This window comes from Carassius auratus, chromosome 30 (genome assembly GCF_003368295.1).
Source record: "Carassius auratus strain Wakin chromosome 30, ASM336829v1, whole genome shotgun sequence".
Taxonomy (NCBI): domain Eukaryota; kingdom Metazoa; phylum Chordata; class Actinopteri; order Cypriniformes; family Cyprinidae; genus Carassius; species Carassius auratus.
The window spans coordinates 20049089-20072803 of record NC_039272.1 but is presented as its reverse complement, the minus strand read 5'-3'; the positions used below and the strand labels follow the sequence as shown (position 1 = coordinate 20072803).

The 23715-nt window shown below is 36.8% G+C and overlaps 1 protein-coding gene across 2 annotated transcripts; it reads right to left on the bottom strand.

Annotated features, from left to right (window-relative positions):
• Positions 1 to 3683: 3683 nt before the first annotated feature.
• Positions 3684 to 15932, bottom strand: LOC113049577 (gap junction delta-2 protein-like). 2 transcript variants are annotated; one of them, XM_026212019.1, is made up of 3 exons: positions 15296 to 15932; positions 14778 to 15050; positions 3684 to 5783 (listed from the first exon to the last, which is right to left on the bottom strand). In XM_026212019.1, the coding sequence occupies exons 2-3, from the start codon at positions 14846 to 14848 to the stop codon at positions 4955 to 4957; spliced, it is 900 nt and encodes a 299-aa protein (XP_026067804.1). In that variant the 5' UTR covers positions 14849 to 15050; positions 15296 to 15932; the 3' UTR covers positions 3684 to 4954. The 2 variants fall into 2 exon arrangements, with proteins under 2 accessions (XP_026067804.1, XP_026067803.1); XM_026212018.1 differs by having other exon boundaries at positions 14778 to 15932.
• Between the last annotated feature and the right edge of the window lie 7783 nt (positions 15933 to 23715).

Genomic DNA, 23715 nt, shown 5'->3' with positions numbered 1-23715 from the left:
TTATTATACACAGAGATATTTTACAACCGGAGGACTGGATAAGGGGAGAACCGCTGTTCCACAACCCATTAATAAGAACAAGGATTTTGTCCTCTAAATCTGTGGAAAGCTGTTTTGTGAAGGCTGGGTATGTCAAGTTGGGAGATCTGAGAAGTGGTGATGACTGGAAAACAGCTGAGTCTTTGCAGAGTGTTACAGGGTTGAGATCTCTTCGACTCATGAGACGAATAATGGAGGAGGTGTGGGCAGCTCTACCGGGGGCCTGCAGAGAGGCACTGTCACAGGACTGGGATGGGCGCTATACATTTCCACCCATCAAAGTATCTGCTGCTGTGCAAGAGGAGATGGAGGAAACTGGACATTCAATTTTATCTTTTGAGTACCCCAAGTTGGGGAGTTTTCAAGATATTAAGAAGAAGGAAATCTATGTAACGTGTGTAAAAGTTATGCATCAGACTGTACTAAGAGGAGTGAAGACCTGGAGGTGGTCAGAAGTGTTTGGGACTGAGTTTAAGGCATGTTGGAGGTCTCTGTATAAGTTGCCTGTGGAGAAGCGTACTGCAGACTTGCAGTGGAGACTGATGTTCGGGGCTATAGCTACGAACAGACACGTTGCACACCTCAATCCAGCAGTGGGGATAGAGTGTTTATTTTGTGGCTTAGAAGAAACGGTTAATCATTTATTTATTGATTGTTTTAGGTTGAAGGGAATGTTTAATTTTTTAACACAAGTGTTTATAAAGTTTGGGGAGAATTTTTCTTATCAGAATTTCATAAGTGGTCCAATTTATAATTTTCAAGAAAGGAGGAAGAAATGTTTACTGAATTTTCTGATGGGCTCAGCTAAGTTGTCCATATGGAAAACAAGAAAAAATAAAAGGTTAGGTATAGGTCCAGTTAATGCGGAAATGGTACTAAGAGGGATGATAACTGCTAGAATCAAGATAGAGTATACATATTACAAAATGGTCAGCGACATTGTAATGTTTTCTGAAATGTGGTCGGTAGGGGGAGTACTTTGTCAAATTGGAGAAAATGAAATGTTGGTTTTAAATGTGTAGATCGAAAAATGTGACATGGAATTTTTTGTAAGACAATTGTATTGATGTAAAAGGAGAAAGGTCTAATAAAGAGTTTGTTAAGCCTCTCACTCACTCTCGCTTCATCACTATGGTGAATCTCCTCTCCTTAGATCACTTAGAAAGAAATTATTTTTGATCTTTAACATTTGTTCTTTCAAAGCCGTTTTGTATCTAAATGTGTGTGTGTGTGTGTGTGTGTATGCAAGTATAAATATACTGATTTATTGATAGAAATATATAGATTTTTCTTTCTAATGTGGTTCTCATTGCATTGATGTATTCATCAATGGATTTTCAGGTCAATTCCATTACAGTTAAAGCTGAACTGAACTCTTTCCCAGATTTAACAGTTTAGGCATTGTAACTAAATTAATTATAATTAAATAATTAAAGAACAGTGTTGTTGTTATTATTTAATATTAATTTGTACCCTGTTCATTTTATTAATGATGTTCAATTAAACAAAAACCAGCAGTGATTATTCTCTTTTTGGTCACGTGACTTTATTTGCTGCTCTCCTCCACCAATGGCTAACCAGTATCACAACAGGTGCCACTGTTTTCCTGTTATTCTGTTCAATTCATTTCCTCCTTTGTGTTTTAATCTCCTTTAATTCTCTCACCATCTCTCTTTCTGTCTCTCTTCCCTTTGTCCCTCTCTCTGTTTGCCCTCCAAATCCATGAACTGTCTCTTATAATGTCATCCTCACTTAGATAACATGATTTGAGGATTAGGATTATAATAATATAACAATGAAATATTACAGGACAAATCAATTTAGAAATATTCCCGCTTTCCCACTGATGTTTACCCAGCTCTCTCTTATAATTTATTTAATATTCATGCATTTTAGGCACTGGTTCGTAATATGTTATCATTATTTTTTTAATTAAAGAGAATTCATGTCAGAAAACATCAGAAAACAGCAAAATAAATATATACTGATAATCATATCTCAAACGCTCCTTCTGGTTACTGTTGTTTTACTGCCTTGCAGTTACAAACCAAAATAGATTTTGCTTCACTGTCAAAGGTCAGCAAGATCAAAGGTCAGAGAGGTTCATGTTATACTGTGCATCTTTAATTTTCACTTGTTTAGCAGCCAAATACACATGCCGCTCTACTCTCTATTTCATTTACAGCTGTATACATTCTGCTGTTGCCTTTCTCTTTCACTCTTTCACTCTTTCACTCAGTAGGAGTTAATTTTTAATGCTAAGTCATTTGGTGTGTACAGGAGGGTGTGATTGCAGTATCACTGTTGTAGTGTAAATAATAAATGTTTCTGTTATTATTGAAACTCTAAGTGTTCCTCTGCACAACTTGGTGCTCACAGCAGCATGCATTTCTTAGTAAGGACATGAGTCACCAAAAAAACAACTCTCAGTGTTGATGCAAAGTAAATTGTTGGCAGATTTTATACTAAGAAATCAGTTTGAAATGAATTCAACAACTAGTTCTATAAAAGGTTTTCTCCACTGACTACACACGTTGCAGTGTTTACAAGTGGGATCCATTAAGATGTGTTTAACAGCTACAAGCAGCTTTTCAAAGAAGAGTTTTGTTAGAATAAGTGTGTGTTTGTGAGGAAAACAGCTCAGTAAACACAATAAATACTGTCTAAATGAAAGTCATAAAATGCAGAAAGGTTCATGTAATGGTTAATTAAGGGGAGTGGAAAGAAAACATGTTTGACTCAATATAACAACAAAAGAAGTCATTGGAAAGTCACTATATAATAGAAAGAAACAAATGTAAATAATTCTGAAGATGGTACTTGTCCTGAATAAAACATAGGTCTAGTTGCAGTGCAAAATCATTTGTATTCTCTCTGAAAAAAGAAAACGCCAGCAGCACAGACAATAGGAGCTATACATAGCTTGTGTAAGAGCTTTGACTCATTCCACATTAGTTAGCAACCATTACATTGTCTTATCTACACTCATTTTCATTTCATTTCTAATGTCTTAATTTAGTAGCTTCTCTCTTTACTGCTAATTTGTTAGGCAAGCTCATGGGAATAATTTGGCTATTCGTGGCTCACACTCACTAAGTTTCTATCCAACAATTTTTATGGGAATTCTGAATTTAGAAATCCTGAATATAAAAGCTTGATATGTACATAAACTCCAAATTGTGCAGTTCAATACTACGGTGGGTTTTCTCATGTCAACAATCACATTAATTTGATGGGGAAAAAAAAAAAACCTATTATGGCATTTGAACTATTTAAGCATGTTTTTCTGCTCTTACTCGCACCAAAGATGCCCACTGAGAGGCTGCATAGTTGATAACAAAACACATATAATGTTGCACATTCTCTTTGTGAAACATTTGGATGGAAACCCAGGTAGTGTAAACCTATTTACTCTGTGATTGCTTTTCCAACTTGGCCAAGGTAAAACAACACACACACATTATTCCATTCAGAGAACATCTATGCAGGTGATCTAGTGCTGTGTATTGGTGTGTGATTTAATGCTTTCACCACCTTCATCCCTGCAATGATTGCATCCTGAAAAAAAAAAAAAAAAACTCCAGCATTGGCATGGCCAGAATCAAATGACAAAGAAATTGTTATGCCATCATATTTCATTTATTTCTTTAATAGTTTATTTGTTTATTTTTATGACATATATTTATTTAAAATTTATGTATTTTTTTTATATTATTGCTGCATTGGAGCCTTACTCAGTATAGACTCTCTCTGCCATTCCCATAGAGCTATAGATCTCCTCTCGCATGCTTCAGAATACACCTCAAAAATATCGGGTGCAAAAAAAAGAAACAGTCCATTTCTATACACAGCTCGTAACACTATCTAGCCATTCTAATGATGCATCACAACATGCCTTTGTCTGGAAATGCCCATAGTATAAAATCACAATTTTTCCTGTCCATTACAGAACAAATGCAGATAAACAACACAATTTAGTTTTTTTTTCTCTCTCTTTCTTTCTTTTTTGTTTTTGGCAATCAATGTGTCATTCTTTTTAAATAATGGCAAAAGCTACACTTCAATGTGTGAAATACATGGATGCTGCAATATCGATATTCTGAGATATGTACAGTAATGAATGGAGGGGTTGGGAAAACACAGGGATTCTAGGATTTGGACTGGGGACTGTGGTGTGTCAATGTTGATTTTTACATGAGGATGGAATCTCTTATGGCCCTCCAGCAATCGTGGGGGTGGCTCATCAGTAAATAAATGTTCGTTTTCTCTTCTTGCCTTGTATACTTAATAGCTATATCTATAAAACTCTGCAAAAAGAGACAGAAAATGAAAGAAAGCAAGTGGGGGAGAGGCGTAGAGGAGTCTGTGCTGAGGTACGGTTTTATACTCTTTTGTTTTTCCTCCTTTTTTTCTCTTTCCAGTTGTTCAGAATATAAGAGGATGTCTCAGCATTGACCATGGAGAACATTTTGATACTTTACAATGCTGAGCTGCCCTCTAGCTTCATCCCTCCATCTTTCCATCTCTTTAGACATCAAGCAACTCAAATCAGTTTTGTTTCTTAAATTTCTCTTTTTCTTTTGGAAGACTTTGTTGTTAAGCAGGGCTCAGGGAAATCAGTATGTGTGTGAGTGTGTGTTGCGTTAAAGTGTTTGTCTGCTAAGTATGAGTCCCGCTCTGTTCCCCAGCGCTCATCATCAAAGTCCGAAAAAGCATTTTTATTCTTCATAAAGTTTAGAATGCCAAATCTGATTTACTCCAGTCATTTTGCTATTCTTTTTTTTTTTCACCCTAACCCTCTTTCACCCTGTCCAAACTATGCATAAAATTTGCAATGTCAAGTCTGCAGCACCGGGTGTGGCCGTTGCCTCGTCAGCCACTCCCAACCTCGTCTAAGCCCCTCCCCTATTCGCTGTCAGACATAGGCTGATTCGCTAGACTGGGTGCGGCCCAGGTTGGGCACAGAGGAAAGGTGGGACACATCCTTTTTCCGGATCTCACAAATGGACTTCCTGCGAGCCTGGACACCACGAATGGCCGTCTTAATCTTCCGCCAGCCCAGATGGTTGAGCTCAGCCAAATTTAGCACCACGCAGATCCCACTAACTGCGAACATGAACACCAAGAAAACTGTCTTCTCCGTGGGACGTGACACGTAGCATTCGACCTCCTTCACGCAAGGGTAGCGGTCGCACTCAAACATGGCAGGAACATTGAATCCATACAGGAAGTACTGGCCAGCGAGAAAGCCGATTTCCAGAACGTTCCGGAACACCACTTGTATGACATAGAAACGGGAGATGCCCTCCTGCTGACGTATCTTGGCACTTTTGGAGTATGTGGCCCCTGGCGGAATGTTGGGAATGTCTTTCAAATCTAGACAGTCATGGTTGTCTTTGCTTTCCGGGTGAACCAGGATACCGTTGATGTTGCGGAGCTTGCGGCTCGGCCCATGCCCGTGGTCGATGTACGGGCCATGCAGGAGGGTGTAACTGCGATCTTTGTGCTTGGCAGACTGGTGCACTGAGTAAGTGATAAAACAGAGGCTGGGTGTACACACCAAGATGATCTGGAAAACCCAGTAACGGATATGGGAGATGGGGAAGGCTTTATCGTAGCAGGCCTGGTTGCAACCTGGTTGCAGCGTGTTACAGATAAACATAATCTGTTCATCCTCGTACACCTTCTCTCCCACTATACCCACGATCAGGATCCGGAATATCACCACCACTGTCAGCAGGATCCTTTGGGGGAGAGAAAAGAAGAGAAGCAGAGGAAAGCAGTGGTAGAGACAGGATTGAAGAGGGGAAGGAAGAAAAAGTGAGAAGAAAAGGGATGAGAGTTAATTTTTTCATTCAATGGCACAGCTTTAAACTGCTTTTCTAACTGCCTCTATCTCACAAATGCACAAACACATGACAAAGTGAGTAATTACTTTAAAAAGCAGAGGTAATGCAGGCATTTAGCATTTCTAAATCACCTGCTACTGATTTTAAGCTTAAATGTAAAACTAAAAAAAAAGTAAAAATAATAAAAAAAAGTACATTCCAATTTTTCCCACTTGTTTCATTTGACCAGCCTGACGCTGGTTCAACCAATGTGAATTTGTGGCAGGGCTATCAATTCATATGACTAATGGAAGATTGGTAGCCTGTTTGACAAAGGATCATTAGGTAATGTAATGCTGCACAGACCAGAAAAGTAAAAATTATGAAAATTAAAAATGCTATATTGTATATTGAAATTAATCCAAAATATAGATCCCACATTATTGCCATTTAAGAAGACTATAGGCACTAATGAAGCTGTAAAGAGGGTACTGAATGAAAAGTGAAGAATGTACAGGTCTGGGCTGGATGTGTAAAATACCTTAATTTTAATGTTATAATTAGGGCTGGTAAGTGATTAACATTTTTAATCTAATTAATTACATGTGGTGATTAATCTAATTAATCGCACATCATATTTGATCAAGCAGGCATTTCATAAAGTATGTTCAGAAAAAATGATACAATTTATTACATATACTCTTTTGGACAATGTGAGTAAATAATGACAGAATTGGCTGTGTGAACTATAACTTTAATAATTGATTATCTTAATTTTATTTATTATAACTATGAAAATATGAAATAAATTAAAATAAATTAAATATAAATTATTTATTTAATGAAATGATACTCTAAATAATAAACTAAAACTGCCAGTAGGTGATGGTAAATGTCTTAATGATTAAGTCATCGAGTTATTTATTCATTCATTTGATTCGTTCAAATGGCTGATTCATTCAGGAGTGAATGGTTCTTTATGAATCGTTCATTGAATCATTAGGCTTGTTCGACTTGAAGCGGATCATCACCATCAGACCGATCGGTGTGAGACATCAAAGAACTGCAAGATCTTTAGAGAGCAAACGGCTACTTGTGCTTTTGAATCGCTCTCGCGGTCTTTTGATGTCATACACCGATTGGTTGGTGCAGCGACACTTCAAAGCCAATGCATTTAACGCATTTAATAATTTTATGTAATTAATTAATCTAATTAATGCCTTACTAGCCCAAGTTATTATATATATATTTTCCAAATTCATGTTAAATCAGTAGCCCTGCTGTTTATTTGACAAATATTGCATCTCTTTCATCTGCGCTACAGAAAGCAAACATCATGTGGGGGTCACTACAGAAAGCAGAAAGTATCTGATTTGGCAGCTCCTTTTTTAACTCAATGTGACAAATCTAGCCAATCTGTAAGGTCAGCCACAGCTGAAGTCAAAAACATCTAATAGTTTGGCTAATGCACAGAGACCTGGATATGAAAAGCTGTGGATAAATAAAAGATAGTGTGGCCAAAAATTAAGAATTAGTTCACACTACTTAATTCATTCATTCCTGTTTTTGTCAAATCATGAACACATTATTCTGCTCCTTTGTATTAATTTGAGTAAATTGTGGCAATAACTCAAGGGACAGAATTAATATACTGTGGGAATGAATTCAGACAATGTTACCACAATTTAACTAAAATGAGGGGATAAATAATTTTCTGCAAGTGAAGTGACTTGTGGCACAGAAATTACACACTTAATGTTTATTGATGTGCTGAAATATCGAAAATATCTGTGTAGACCATTCAAGAACACCTTTTATGTTTTAACATTCATTCACATGTGTGCAGGCATATGTTCCTTGCTTATGATAACTGGGTCATACTGTATCAAGGCCATCAGAGTTTGTGTTGGGACGACTGTCCCCATCTCTGCTCTCTTATCAGCTCTTTGCAAGCTTAAATTAGAACTCAGTGAAAAAATGAATGAAGAAACACACACATAAATCACAAATCTTCCTCAGTCTGTCTAGCTCTTTTCCTCACACACACCTACACACACAGAGAGATCCACACACAATCTTGTGCAGAGACCGTCCTTCACTCACAATAACCTTGCTCTAGTACCAGCCATGACGTTATTTCATTGCAGGCTGGTCTTGGTGCATGAGCACATACATTTTCTCTCTCTCTCTCGCTCAGACACACACACGCACACATATAGTGTGAGCTATATAATAAAGTATTATATAGTGTAAGCTATATAATACATTATTTTGCATTTAGTATTGAGACTTATAATCATAAAGTACTTCATTTAGGTGCTGTCCACTGTGTTAAGCTACTAACTCTGCAACAATGACATTTTCTGTTCATCCTTAAAGAATGATTCATATAGCCCTCAGTCCAAGTCTCTCAGCTTATTTTTAGCATATTGGGTGGTGTAGCTTAGTAGCGGAAGATCTGGGTTGGTAACGAAAAGGTTGCATCGGGCAATGCTTGAAATATGTGCCCGTGAGCACAAGCACTTAACCCCAGGTTTCTCTATGGAGACTGTCCTTGTAACTGAACATAGTGCCATTCTACAGTAAACTTGCATACCGTATATTTGTAGAGACATTGAGCACCAGCCCTGGTTGTGTGGCGATAAATAATAAAATAATTGTTAACTCTGTTTTTTATGCCCTCACCAAGGTTTATTTGTTTGATGAAGAACAGTAAAACATTAATATTGTTAATTTGTAAAATGTAAAACATTAATTGTTATTATTGAAATATATGAAAAATAACTTTTTTAAATAACTTTTTAAAATATTTTTATATGTTTTTCACATATATTTTAAATGTAATTTTCCTTTGAGGCAAAGCTGAATTTTCAGCAGCTGTTACAGTTATACATCTTTTTATTTTTTGTGGAAAATGCAATAGTGTGTTTTTCAAGATTCTTCAATGATTCAAAATTGTACAATAACAGCATTTATTTGAAAAATAAATATCTTCACTGCCCCTTTGATCATTTTAATAAACTCTTGTTGAATACAAGTATTCATTGAACAGTAGTGTATTTTAATGGATAGAGAGTAATGAACACAAATTGGTTTTGCTTTCTATCAATGGTGGAGAGTCTTCAGTGGAATTTCCTCCTTCCAGACTTAATTAAGCATACAGAACTCATACAGAACTTAATTAAGCATCACTTTCATAAGGACAGTTGTTTATACAATATTATGGGCAGTCCATAAAAAAATATTTGATGAAAAGTGAGTAATTTAATGGCATTATTCTCTATTCTTCAAGGGATGCATAGTTTATTGCCTCAGAAAGGAATTTGAATACACACACTCATACATTTTGCTCTTCTATTTCTTTGTCTTCAAAGCAAGATTCACAATGTTTTGATTAATGCCAGAGCTGGCTGATTTGGTTCATGGCGTACAATTCTAAATTACAGAAAGACTATTTTGAAATCATTTCAGAGAAAACTAATGTGAAAAGAATAATGGGAAATAATTTTTGCTCTGAATCAGACAGACTAATGTTAGCTAGAAGCTGTCTAGGACGGTTAGCACTGGTTTTAATGGACATATGGTGAACATTTGCGCTGCGCTAAGTAGGACAGTTATGACTCTTGATCAAACTCAATGGCACTTTACTGTAGTATAACAGCAAGAGATGTTTCTCGGTTCAAACGGCAGATGGTGAAACCTTTATATAACACTTAATAATAATTACCGTAGGATACAGAAAAAAAACTAACGTTAGCTCTTCAGTGCTGTATCAATGACCAAAGGCCCTGGTGGGTCTTTAAATTAGCAGCACATCCCCCACTCCCTGCTGCCGTTACTATAGCAACCACATAGTGAACCACTCAGCACTCTGCACTGTACCAGAGAGAGAGAGAGAGAGAGAGAGCGATAAGGAGGGAGGGAGGGGGAGAGAGGGAGAGAGGATGATTGATGGAATATTGGGAAAGAGAGGAAAGAGTAGAGCCTGGAATGAGAGAGAACGAGAGCAAGTAGGTGTACCTACATAGTAAAAGTGTGGAAATGGGGGATGATGAAAAACACAGGAAATGAGAAAGAGAGACATTACAAGGTGAACTCGAGAGAGAGAAAGAAAGAACTTGAATATGGTGAGGAAAGGAAGGAGGCAAGAGGAGACAGACAGATGGGCAGAGGCAGACTTGAGGAGCAATGAAACAGACAGATACGGAGAGACAGATGGAGAGAGACGACTGGGAGCAAGAACCGAGAAACAGCATACTCAGGAAATAAAACGTACTGAAGGTCTCCTTTTAAAGCACCTGGTGTGTGTGCAGTAACACACATATTGTGTATAGTGTGTCAGTTTGCGGCAGGGTAATTTACAGTGAATGGAGCATGTGTGATGGTGGAGCTTTGTGTGTGTGTGTGCGTGTGTGTGTGAGCAATCAACTGGAAATGTGTACGGTACACTGACTATCTCCATGTTTGGACATAAGACCGTCAAGCTTTCTGTGCTTTTGTTGTTTTTAAAGTCACACAGACCTTTAAACACATTATTCCTTTATATGTGTGCCCACATTAGACTTTTCAAGCACAAAAAAAAAATATTTTCTCAGAAATTTTTTGTCTTGGTTTTTTTTTTCCAAAACATCAAAAAAGTTTAAAAGCAGAATTTTTTTTCAGAGTAAATGCAAAACAAGAATAGTATGTACATTTATTATTTTCCAAGAATACTTACACCAAACCAACAACACACAGTTAAATTTGGGTGAAATAATGCTCCGAACGTTTTGTATTCATTTTTACATACCGGAAAAAAACAAGAAAAGTTTACTTGAACTAACAGCATCTTCTCACATAAATAATTCATGAACTTTGAGAGCTTTTCTGAGATTTTCAGCTCACTTTCTCTGGCTCTCTCTTTCCATCTTCTCTCTTTCTCTGCATCAAAACACACTCGTTCTTCATATAAACAATGTCCTTGGTAGGAAAGCATCTTCTAGCTATGTATTTATGGCTGACCATCTCATCTGATTTTATACAGCTGACCTGACCTGTGTCATGTGTCCCAGTGCCCCTCTGCCTCTCCACGGAAGAAATATGAAGAACCTGTGCTTTTTCTAATTTATGCATGGATGTGTACTGAGCCATCAAAATGAAGGCATCACAGTTGATACTTATTTAAAAAGCTTATTGTAATGTCTTTAACCCCAACTTTACTTGTTTTTGTTGTTTTTCTTTTTTTCTTTTTTAGGATTAAACAAATATTATAAACTGATTCTCCAAATGAGAGCATCCTCAAATGTCCTCAAAGGGATGCTTTATCATATTCAAATAACTGCAGTAGACACACTTGTCTCCGAAGGATAGCTAAATAAACCACACACACACACTCACACACACACTTATTCAAACATGGAAAACGAGGACACCGGGACAGATATGTGTTTGTAAATGACTATCACTCTAGAGATTTACCTCACATGCTCTCTATCTCTTCCACTTACTCACTCTCTCTCTTTCTCCTTTTCTGTCTCTCCTCTGTGTCAATAAAGACTTCCTACTTCAAACACGATACAGCTAGTGATGCCCTACATCCTAAATGAAAAAAAAATGAAAGAAGACAAGTGAAGAAAAAAATTAATTCCCGAGAGACTAAACCAACTAAGTAGATGAAAGGATGAGAAAATGAGATGTAATGTTAGTTGTATGCGTGCACCATGACTTCAGAAAAACAAGCTGCACCCTCACAATGTCTCTATGTGTGTGTGTTTGATATGATAAGAAAGAATGAAGAGCTGTGATAGTTTTTACTTTTAAATAGTGTTCCTGTAGTTCTGTCAGTACATCATGCTGCTCTACTTCCAGGCTTCCCCTTAATACTACATTTCTAAAGTTAAGTTTCTTAAATCTTTTTGAAAAAAGTCTTTAATGCTCACAAAGGCTGCATTTATTTGATTATATAATGCATTTATTTGATTTGATATATACGTATATACTTAGAGGTCTTGTCATATGATCCTTCTGAAATCATTCTAGTATGATGGTTAGCTCAATAAATATGTCTTATTATTAGCTATGTTAAAAACAGTCATCGGATATGTGTGTATTAATAAAATAAAAATAAATAAATAAATGTTATTGCATATGTACAAATACTGATATTGATTTTGGAATAAAGGAATCATGTTAGTGATAAATGTCTAAGTAATTAAGGTTGAAGACTTCTTAATTGTGAAACTGAAACTATAATGTTTTGTAAATCTGCATTTAAATAATCTCTTTTAGAAAAATGTGCTATACCTATACTTGCATTGAACTGAATATGGAGCTTGTTTATTTCACTCCCCTCTCTAGCGCTGTAATAAAGATTGAGTGATATATGAGCACAGTACTCCCTCTGCTTCCATCTCACAGGTGCCGCTTATTCATCTGCGTTTCTACAGGAGGTGTGTGCATGTGCATGTGTGGCAAGAGATTATGAAAGATAGAAAGAGAGTGATGATTCTGTCTGTTTTTAATCTTTTGTGAAAGAATGACTTTTAGTCAATTTTAACGTGACTATAGCAACAAAACATAGGGACTTGTTATAGTAATGAAATGTGTGTGTGTGTGTGTGTGTGTGTGTGAGTGTTTGTTCTGCTGACCCATATGGTGTCCAGACCAAACAGTAAATGGAGAACGGTATAGATTACACTGTTGTGACCACTCAAAACAAATGCGGAAAGAAAATATTGACCTACAACAGATCAGCTTTCAACTGCAAGTGTGCACATACAGCCACACATACAAGTGTTTGCGTGTGCTTTTGTTAGGATCTGTTAAGTAAAGAAAGATCCAACTGCTCTGAAACATTTATACTCTCTTCCAGTGAGAAAAAGAATAGAGTGTGAGTGTGTGTGACAATACTCATAAAGCCTGAGACTGAAAGTGGCTGCGCTGCAGTGTGTTTGTCTCTATGTGTGTTCTGAGGGAAGGAGGGAATTCAGCAGCTGATGAATGATAGTAGAGGCTTTCTTCATCTGTTCATTCATTTATTCATTCTGTAACTATGATTCCGGCCTCAAGGGCTTGATCAGACCTCAAAGAAACACGAGAAGAATACTCTGATTACCTCACACGCTCACACATACATTAGCAGACATGTGTTTTCAACACAACACTGCCATGCAAATTCCAAAACAGCTCCACCTTTTGAAAAACAAGTTGTGTGTGTCTTTGCATCAATCTGTGTGTGTGCTTGTAAGTCTGGTTTTGTCTACATAGTGTGGATCAAATGTCCCTACATGTATAATACAAACTCTTTAGTCAGTTGTCTCAACAAGGAAACTACTTAATAAACCCATTAAATAACGTAATTATGAAAATTTGTATATGCAAAAAGGTATCCATACGGGTTAGGTTTAAGGTTAGAGGAAAGAAAATATAATTATTTCAGTGAATACAACAGAAGTCCATAGAAGGTTCCAACCATAATATAAAAGCTAATATGTGTGTGTGTGTGCATTTCCCTCGTATATAATGTTACATAATGTATGAAACAGTTTGCTAACCTCAGACAAACCAACATAAAGGATTCATTAAACGATGGCAAGTCAGCTTTCCATTTAGTGTCAGATGTTTTGTGATCGATTGATGTTAAGTGATTGACTGCTTGTTTAAGCAGTGCTGGACTGATGGACGTTTATTACATCACCTAAGGTGAAATCGGTTACTCTACATGCTGAAGATTAATTAGATAATAATGAAAAAAAAAACTTAATATCTGTTACGAGGCAAGTTTGACAAGATAATTAATAAGAAAAAAATTTGACTCAAGCCCCCCCCCACCCCAAAAAAACCTGTAAAGTTAATATTAAAATGATATTGATGATGAGATGCCTGATAACTATATCTGTGCTTTTATATGTGAGTACTGTTTGTTACATGTTGTTTGTTTTCATTTGTTTTGATAGTATTGTCTACATTGACTTTATTGCTCCTCTTTTTTTATCTTCCTTGCCCAGGGACCACAGATGTAAATTACCTTTATTATTAGCAATTTGTCATTGTATGAGTGTGTGTCATTGAAAGTGTTTGACTAGATTACATGAACATGTTTTTTCTCAGAAAACATCACTTAAAGTGCAATTTTCAGTATGTGTGCGTACAAATAAAAATACCTACACTTAGGTGTCCTGTACACGCTCCCTGACATGCCCTCTGTGCCACAACCTCTCATAGACAGGAGAAGGACGTGCCCTTGATGTGGGGCTACCTGCAGTTAAGGTTAATGAGCACAGCAGAGAGTAGTGCTTACTCAAGTCTAACACACACACACAAATGTGCACACTTTAAGCTCCCAATCTCAACCTGCCTTTATGACACACATGGTTAGTGTGGGTGGGTGTGTGTTAATGTGGTAACGGGACTGCAATATTCTTACCTGATTTGTCAATATGCTTGTTATCAACTGTTTATTTTTAGCAGCCATCTCTTTATTAATAGTAAATCTCTGGGTCTGAGTCTTTAAAGCTCATAATGCAGCTTATTGCTTACTGACAATTTATTTTGCATTAAAGAAAGAGACTGGGAGGAATGTATATAGTTCTAAAATGACCAAGAACATATTTGCATGTATTTCTGTATAAAAATGTTTCTGAAAGAAGCCCCTTATGCTCAGCGAGGCTGGATTTAATTACTCAAAAATATTATAAATGTAATTGCAATTGCATCCATGCTGAACAAAAGATAGATAGATAGATAGATAGATAGATAGATAGATAGATAGATAGATAGATAGATAGATATGTAAAAATCTATTAGCACATGTAGAAATTAACATTCACCTATACTGACCTAATCCATTTACTTCTGTGATCAAATTGAACCTTCATATATAAGTGTACAGTCCTTTTGTGAGCTGAGTGTGTTGCACTATACAACTCTTACCTGCCGATCATAGTAGAGTGCTGCTGCACCGCAGCCTCCAGCAATCTCTCCAGTATAGTCCACTCGCCCATGATGCCGCGTTTATGGCTCTCACTCCTTCGCTGACCCTCAGCCTCCGCTGTTACGACCTTTGCCCTCGGCAACTCTTCCAGTGTCCCTCAGTTGACCTTTGACGGGATTCTTGGGGCTCCTCTTGAAGCCACAGCTGTGTGCGTCTAAGCGTGCGTGTATGTCAGGGAAGCGCTCTAGTGCGGAGATGAGCTAGTGTAGCATCTGCAGCAGAAAATCTGATGATGCTGAGGCTGAGAGACTTCAACCATACTGCATCTCTCAGTCTCTCACACACGCACACACACTGGCCACCTTCACTATGTTACCTCTCTCTCAGAGTGTAGAACACTCTACCTGCTCTTGCATCCTACCCTGTGCTACAAATACACACTCTCTACACCTATCGGACCTTTTCTACCCTTTCCTCCACATGCACACTCAACCCAAACTGACACACACTCACTTACTTGACGGTCACTGCAGGCTCTCTTTTCCCATTAGTTGAGCCGAACACTAAAGGAGCACACATGCAAGAGCACACGGATGATGAAGCGGGTCTCTGAATCTCATAGCAACGCCTGAGCACATCCTCGCACACACACACAGACACATACACACACTCTCGACTGTGCTCCAGTGTGTGGCAGCAGCAGCAGCAGACGAGGATCATCAAGGTTACGTCCGGTTGACTGATGAGCCCGTGGTCATGTCTGCGGCAAAGGGCTCAGTCTTCTTCAAAACTCATCCTTTCTTTCTCTCTCTCTTCCTCTCTCTCTCCACACCTTCCCCGTTCTTTTCGTCTTTGTGCTGCACTGCTGTTGCTGCTGATGATACCTTTCCCTCCGCTCCTCCTCCTCTTCTCTCTCTTCCCCTCTATCACATGCCGCCCTCCCTCCCTTCCTCCATCCTAGACCTGCTTTCCCCTCCCCTCTTCTTTCTCTCGTTCTCCTCTGCTCTGCTGACTGTTTTACTTGTGCTGCTGTTCAGAATATGCCTGCTGCAGGAGACAAATAGGTTCTAATCTTGTGCACTTATCTCACCTTTTTACTCCAGTGTCAAGAAGGATGTTGGGGAAGGGTAAATCTGCAGCACCTCTCACTTCCTCTCAATGTAGTCAGCTCATTATCACACCAGCATTTTCTCCACATCACCTCTATCCAAGACAGTGTGTGCCACTTACCTCTTTGGAATATTTGCTAAAAATGTGTTGGTGATAATGTATAGACATTACTGCAGAAACGGTTGGAGTTCAAATTAATTATAACCTTTACCAGTCATGTCATCCTAAAGATTCCACTAAAAAAATATAGTACATTGCAATATACTAGGGATGGTAAGATTCAATGATTCACATCGGTGCATCGACATAAAATTTAAGGATGCTATGCATTGATTTAAAAAAGTGCATTGGATACAAATTGCCATTTGTATGGCAATGCATCGTTTTTAACATATTCACATTGGTAAAAATATATTTATTTCTATATAATTAATAGTAGTTCTGTCATTACAAGTTTTGGATGGTTTAGCATAGAAATGTACATACCAATATTAATGTTTTTGGTTTTGATGGAAGAGATCTGAAATGTTGCTGCTAATGCTGCTGTGGCAGAGCAAGTACTGAGACTTGCTACTGCCAAAACATCCACAACATGCTGCTGTGTGCATGTAAGAAATACTGCTGCTGCACATGAAACATGTGGAATAACCCCCATATAGCATACATGAATCACTATGTAACAGATCAATACTGGTGGAGCTGGAGAAGGTAGCAAGCTCACTGTCTGCTGATACAAAGGGACCAATCAGCTGACATCTAGAGTTTCAGGTCAGAACTTTGGAAATGCACTTTACATTTATTATTTAGAAAGTAAAGAAACATTAACTTTTATATTTTATATAGATTGATTTATCTTCTCTTAACTGTTTCCCAAGCACATTCTCTGAATTCTGCTATGTGAATATGACATATCACCGAGGCATGTCCTGAAAGTCGTGAAGAAGATTTACATGGCAGAGGCAGAGCTGCATCTTCCACCTATTAATTACAAATTCATTGTTTGGAAGCCCTTTGGACTTTATCCCTCTCAAGGCAGGCGTTGCTGATTTGCAACAGTTAAAAACTAAAAACCTTATTACTAAAAACTTGTTACTAAAACTTAATTTGAGCCTGAGAGGGTTATAAGAGAGAAGGAATTTTTTATAATACTACTGCAATTTGTAAAATAAAGAAAATGTAAATAACAAAATAAAAGTTAACTATCTATGCCATACTGAATTGCATAGCATCATATTTTTTCCATTGTATCATATTGTATTGAATCGCATTGATTTGAAACAACTTGAAATCAGAAATGTAATTAAGGAGAATCATATCACATTGCACCTAGCTGCTTCATATGTATATTCAGTATATCGTATCGTTGGCTATGCGTCAAGATGTGTTATCACATTGACCTCAGTTATGGAGATGCATATCACTACAATACACAAAAAAACAACTGGTTGACCAAAATGATGAACACTGCAACAATATAACAGCAATATTAATAAAAGGCGTCTAAGGTGATTTTCACTTAATTCAAAAATAGAGTTAAAAAATGGCACCAGTTACGTTTGTATGACAAAAACTTGACACAGGAGATGTTAAAGTGTTGATTTTAGTTACCCAGAATAAAAGTTCATATATACAGCATTGCTAGGCAGAGTGCTGAATAATTGGAAAATATATGACAAACATACCTTATGTTGTTTCAAACCTGTGTGATTGTCATTCTTCTGCAAAACATAAAATAATATTTTTTGAAGAACATTGTTAAGCAAATAGTTTTGGTGTCATAGGTTACCATTGTATGGTGAGATTTGTTTTATTTCTTTTAAATAAAAGGTAATGACAGTAATGACAGGATCTTCATTTTTGACTGAAATATTTTGTGAAAGTTAAAACTGCAGGTAATCACTTTTGTACCGTGTAAAGTCATAGCAACTATGTTATGTTATTAAGGGGGAACAGCTTTTTTAAAATAAATCTATTATCCAATTTCTAGAGCTTACACCTACTTATTAAAAGTCTGGCCTGTCATGAACTTCAGTTAATTTTCCTATATCTCCTATCTCTCTCTCTTTCCTCATTTCCCTCACTGTCCATCACTGCAGCCACAATGACTCTGAGTGCTGCATTTATTTGATTAATATTTTGGGTCGATTCCCTCCCCACTTCCCTCCTCTTGCCCGTTCTCTCGTTCCTCCACCATGTGACTCAGAGACTAGGGCTGTGAAGATGTGAAAAAGGGAAAGGAAATGATTCAAAAGACATTTAAGGCTTGATGTCCAATCATTTTGATAGAGCACCTACTTGAACTGTAACTTACATGAATATGTATTTGTACGGCTCTCTGTAACTGCTGTGTGATGATTGATACAGCTCGACTGTGTGCAGGCATGAGTGTGTGTGTGTGTGTGTGTCAGTGTCATGGTAACATTGTGTATAATTACATTAGTCTTGTACTGCACAGAGAGAGGAGAGGAGTTCACTATCCACATAGACAAGCAGTCATTAACCTTTCTCGCACTCTCTCTGCCTGAGTGAATCTGAAATAAAATAGTTAATCACAGAGCAACAATGTCATTATCAGGGGGCATTATGGGTAAGGACACGCTGACTTTGGCTATGTCAGGTGTTTTTACTCTCATAATGCACACACGCATGAACACTCAAGATGTTAACGGTGATGAGATGGAGGAGGGAGGGTTTTCTTCATGGTCAGACTGTCAGGGCTGCTGTTTCAGGAAATGCACAGTTTTAGAAATTATGGGCTGTCAGGTTTTGGGTGGCTGTGAAGCTTGAAGGCAAGAGGCACAGGTGCGTCATCTGTGACCTAGAACAGCTATTTCTCTTTTTCTCTCTCACACATGGGGGTATTCAATGTGGATTCGAAATGGTCTATCTATCTATCTATCTATCTATCTATCTATCTATCTATCTATCTATCTATCTATCTATCTATCTATCTATCTATCTATCTATCTATCGTTCTGTTGTTCTGTCATTTATCATTTTCTCCATCATTCTATATTGTTCTGTCTTTCTAGCTATCATTCCATCTATCTATTGTTCTATGTTTAGAGATACAGATCCCAGCCTTTTGAAAATGTGTGTATATGATTATTGTGAATTTCTTTTATCATGGCCCCATTTTGAAATATCATCCAATCATCCATTTCATCCATTTAACACTCAAAATCAGTTTCACGGCATCCTGTTCATTTTTAAGTCACATTAAATACATACAGTACATAGAGGCCACTCATTTGCTGAGAGTTTTCAGGGATGCTCCGAAATCTAGGCTGGGAATGTTCTAAATGTTGCAGCAAATATTCATAGAGCCCTCTAAAAACAGTAGTACCTTCATCATTAACACTCAACAATGGTACCTGCACTATGGGCATATTGGTTTGATTAAGTTAATATATATGTAATTGAATATATTGAATTTTAAAATGTTACAACACAGGCATTTCTCAAGGCAATGAGACATTTGCATTTGTTCTCCTATAGCTGTTTTACTAATTAAATGACTTATTGGGAATTTTCTAAGGGTCACAGGAATACAGTCTAAAAGAAGGATCAACGGGGTTGAATGCTGAGTCAGCATGTGCTAATCTATATGTTTACTAAAGTGGTAACTACAAATGAGATTCACCTATAGCCTGCTATGGAGGTTACAATAGCAAAGTTAAATATAGAGCCGGTTTACTCTGCTGGGCTACCAAATCAGGCCATTAGCAGAAATGGGGTTGGAAGGAAGTCGGCCTGTGTGCAGAAGAGTAAAAAGGGAAGAACATCATGTGAATGAGATTTTTATGATTATATAGCATTAAGGATATAATTTGTGTTAATCTTGGATCATTTAAGCCTACAAAAGACAATCTCATGAGAATGTCATGAGGATTATAAGTATTCTGTCGGGTTAGAATGCTAAATTCTATTAACAAAATTAATTAAGCATGAAGAAATTTAATGACTCTAATCATTTGTTTTGCTTGTGTGTGTAACCATAGAATATTAGGATTATTGAAATGTAATTGATATTAATTTCATCCCATCAGTTTAACTTTGAAAAGAGACATGACAATGGCTAATTGCTATTCATCAGTTTTATCGGCAAGATACTATTATAGTTTTTAAATTTTAGTTAGTTTTTTAATTTTATCTGTTAATGTTCAATTTACTTCATTTTTTTCTGGTTTTAGTTTTAGTGAATAACCCTGCAGAAAAGAAATATTTTCATGTAAAGCAATGAATAAAGGCTCACAGTCAATCCAATGGGTGTTAGTTACGCACTGCCATGGAAATTTGGAAGCACGCACACAGGTCAAACGCTTTGTGCTTTATACACACCATAGATTAGCAATCATAAAAAACGAATTTGCCTACATACACAGTAGTAATTTGAGAATACCAGACTCTGTCTACAAACTAAAGACAAAATCTACAACTGAGCTTCTGCAACCCCAGGGTTTAGCTGTGAGACTATAAGAACAAAGCTTTGTGATTTTAAAATATGAGTGCTGCGGGCAAGATAGAAACCAACATGAATGCTGCTGGGGGTTTTCTTACTTATCTTTGCCATTTAGCAGATGCTTTTAATCCAAAGCTACTTACAGTGCACTAATTGCAGGGACAGTCCCCTCGCTGGAATAACATAGAGCAAAGTGTTTGGCTCAAGGGCACTAAGAGCTAGCTCTCTTCTCTTGCCATCAACTCTCTAACCTCTGTCTTAGTGTTCCTGGTCCATATCATTATGCTACCACCTCCCTAAATACTGTCAAATTTTGTCATCGTTAAGGATTTGAATTCATGCATACATAAACAATGGACTGCCATTCAGTTTATACATTGCAATTAGTGCAATTTATAGCAAATTCCACATTTATTTGAATTCAAGTTATGTTAATAAATAGCTGTCAGGGCTGGGAAATTGTTTTGGCTATATAGCAGTTGTGATGTTTTGTTCAGTTTTCGCCACACTAGAGTGTTTTGCGAGCAGCTGCCATACCATACTGTGCTATAGCTGCTGACAATACTCATAAATATGGTCATTGAACCTTTTCAGCAGTTCAAAATTCCTATTTGCTAGTAACTCGGCATTATCATGCTACCTAATAACAGGCTTTTCCAAAGACACTATCAGTTTAGAATGTGACTGGGTTGGGATTTGTTTCAAAGCATATTAAATAGTAGGTAAATGCTCTTAAAAGCCACATCAGAGGATTTGGAAAAAACCTGGTCCAGAACAGTGGGGATGGAAAAAGTGTTATGTGTGGAGATGAGGACATATGGGCAGTAACTGTTTTCAAACTGAGTCTCACCTTGCTGTGATACCTTGCTGACCTTTCAGAGCGCACAGGCGATGAATGTGGGTGGAGGATGAGGCTGGATTCTTGTTTGCCTTATTTGTGAACTACAGGCACAAATATTATATCATTCTAATGCTGTTTATGAGAATTGTTGGGCAGAAAAACATCATGTTCACATCACAAATAAACTTCACTTACAGTTATGTAGGCTATGTGTACTTTTTGTTTAGTCATGTATAAACATATACATACATTATAACTAAAATAACACATCAGTATCTTAAGGTCACATATAAATAATGTGTGTTAATATTCTTAAAATTCATAAACATCTGTTTGGGAAATGAGGAAAAAATACAATACATGCTAATATGAAGAATATGTCCATCCGACCCAGTGAATGCTGCTTTTTGAGAGACATTTTAGAAATTAAACAGTGTTGTAGCTGACTCTTCCAACAGCACAGCATTAACAGTTTTAATGAATGGATCCATTAGAGTTTCTCCACCACCTCTTTACCTAATCAGATGGTCTGTTAGATTTGATCAGGAAGACAGTGCTCTCTGTTGTTTGTAAAAGGCACTGCAGCTGATACCAAAAGCACTGAATGAGCCTTACATTCCCATGAGAAGCATACAAGCAAGTGGGAAAAAAACCTGCAATAAAATGGCTGAATTAGCAGTATTACTAATTATATTTATTATAATTAGTAATATTATATTATCTGCTATTTATATTATCTGTATTTACCTTGTACATGAAGCTTCATAGAGGGCATATCATGTTGTAATTAATCTCACAATAAGAGGTGGACATCTGCACTAGTAATAGTGTTTATGTATGATTTTAGAATGTGACCTAGGTTTTGGATATATAAGAATATAAGTGAACGGTATATTGCCGTGAAACCGCAACACCTAAATACATTCTTTCAGTTCTTTCACATCACCTACATTTGAAAGGCATTTCTTGCAGCCCACCACATAAAGCCATGAAGTGTGGGTATACTTATCCAGGTGCATCTAAAAAAATAAAAATAAATAGAACATCGTGAAAAAAAAAATTCCTTTTTTAGTAACCTATTTCAAAAAGTGAAACTTTCATATATTCTAGATTCATTGCATATAAAGTAAAACATTTAAATTGAAGTTTTTTTGTGTTAATTTCAATGACTTGAGCTTACAGCTCATAAAAGTCAAAAATCCAGTACCTTAAAATGTTAGAATTTTTCCTAAGATCAATAAAAAAAAGAAAGAACTCGCAAAACAGAAAAGTTCAAGTTCTTTAAAAGTATGTTCAGTCAATACTCGGTGAGGGCTCCTTTAGCACAAATGACAGCATTAGTGAGGAGAAGAATTAAAACGAGCACTGACTGCTGAGATACAACTGAGCCTTCACCTTTTCTGTATTGTTGGATCAACCGTTTCTCACCTCTCTTGAAAATATCCCACAGATTCGATATGGGGTTCAGGTCAGGAATGTTGGCTGCCAATCAAGCACAGTCATATCATGGTCAGCAAACCACTTGGAAGCTTGCGTTTATCCTTGTTGATTGTGCACCTTTTCCTTCCAAATTTCTTCCTTCCAGTCAACTTTGCATTTAATATGCTTTGATGCTTCTGTGACTTACCCTCTTAGTGTCAATGACTGTCTTCTGGACCATTGCCAAGTCAGCATTCTTCCTCATTATTGTGGTTTCAAATAACAAGAGATACCCGGAATTTATATACAATAGGGATGGTCATTTAATAACACAAATATAAATATTCTTATATTTTGAGGTTCTGGATTTTCGACTTTCATGAGCTGTAATTATCAAACTATTTAATTATCAAAATTAAAACTAAAAAACTTTTGAAATGGTTTAATGAACATGTCATGAATATAGAATATATTAAATGTTTCACTTTTTGAAGTAAGTTACCAAAAAAACTTTTTCATATTATTTTTTAGATGCACCTGTGTGTCTATATATACGTATGTGTGTGTGTGTGTATATAACAAGTTAAATAAATAAAATACCACTTTGCTTCTACTGAGCAACATTGCTAATCTTTAAATGCATCTGGTGCAATTAAATGCAATTTATGCATGAATTAGAAAGTGTGACACATTAAAGACATTAAAGCACTTTTAGGCTCTGAGACTCCCTAATCCTTAACTAAAAGCATTCAAGACTCTTGAGACAAACACTCTACATCATATTACAGTCCTGCCAAATTATGTAGTCCAAATGCAGAACTGTGTGCTGAGTGCTTATACCTATATGCAACTACGAGGCATAAAAAATATAATACATTTTGGTGCACAGAAAATGGCACATACTTCCTGAAATGTCACTGAAGCCTTAAAGTGGTAAGCATGAGGTAGAAAATGTCAGTCTTTGGTTAAGGCAGAGTTCCTGCATGGCTGGAGGGTGGTTTTGAATGTCAGCCTGAAATAAGTAAAACACTGTATGACTGATCTCGGATCATCTATTGCCAACACTCAGATACATGAAAACCAGATGATGTCTGAAGGATAGATT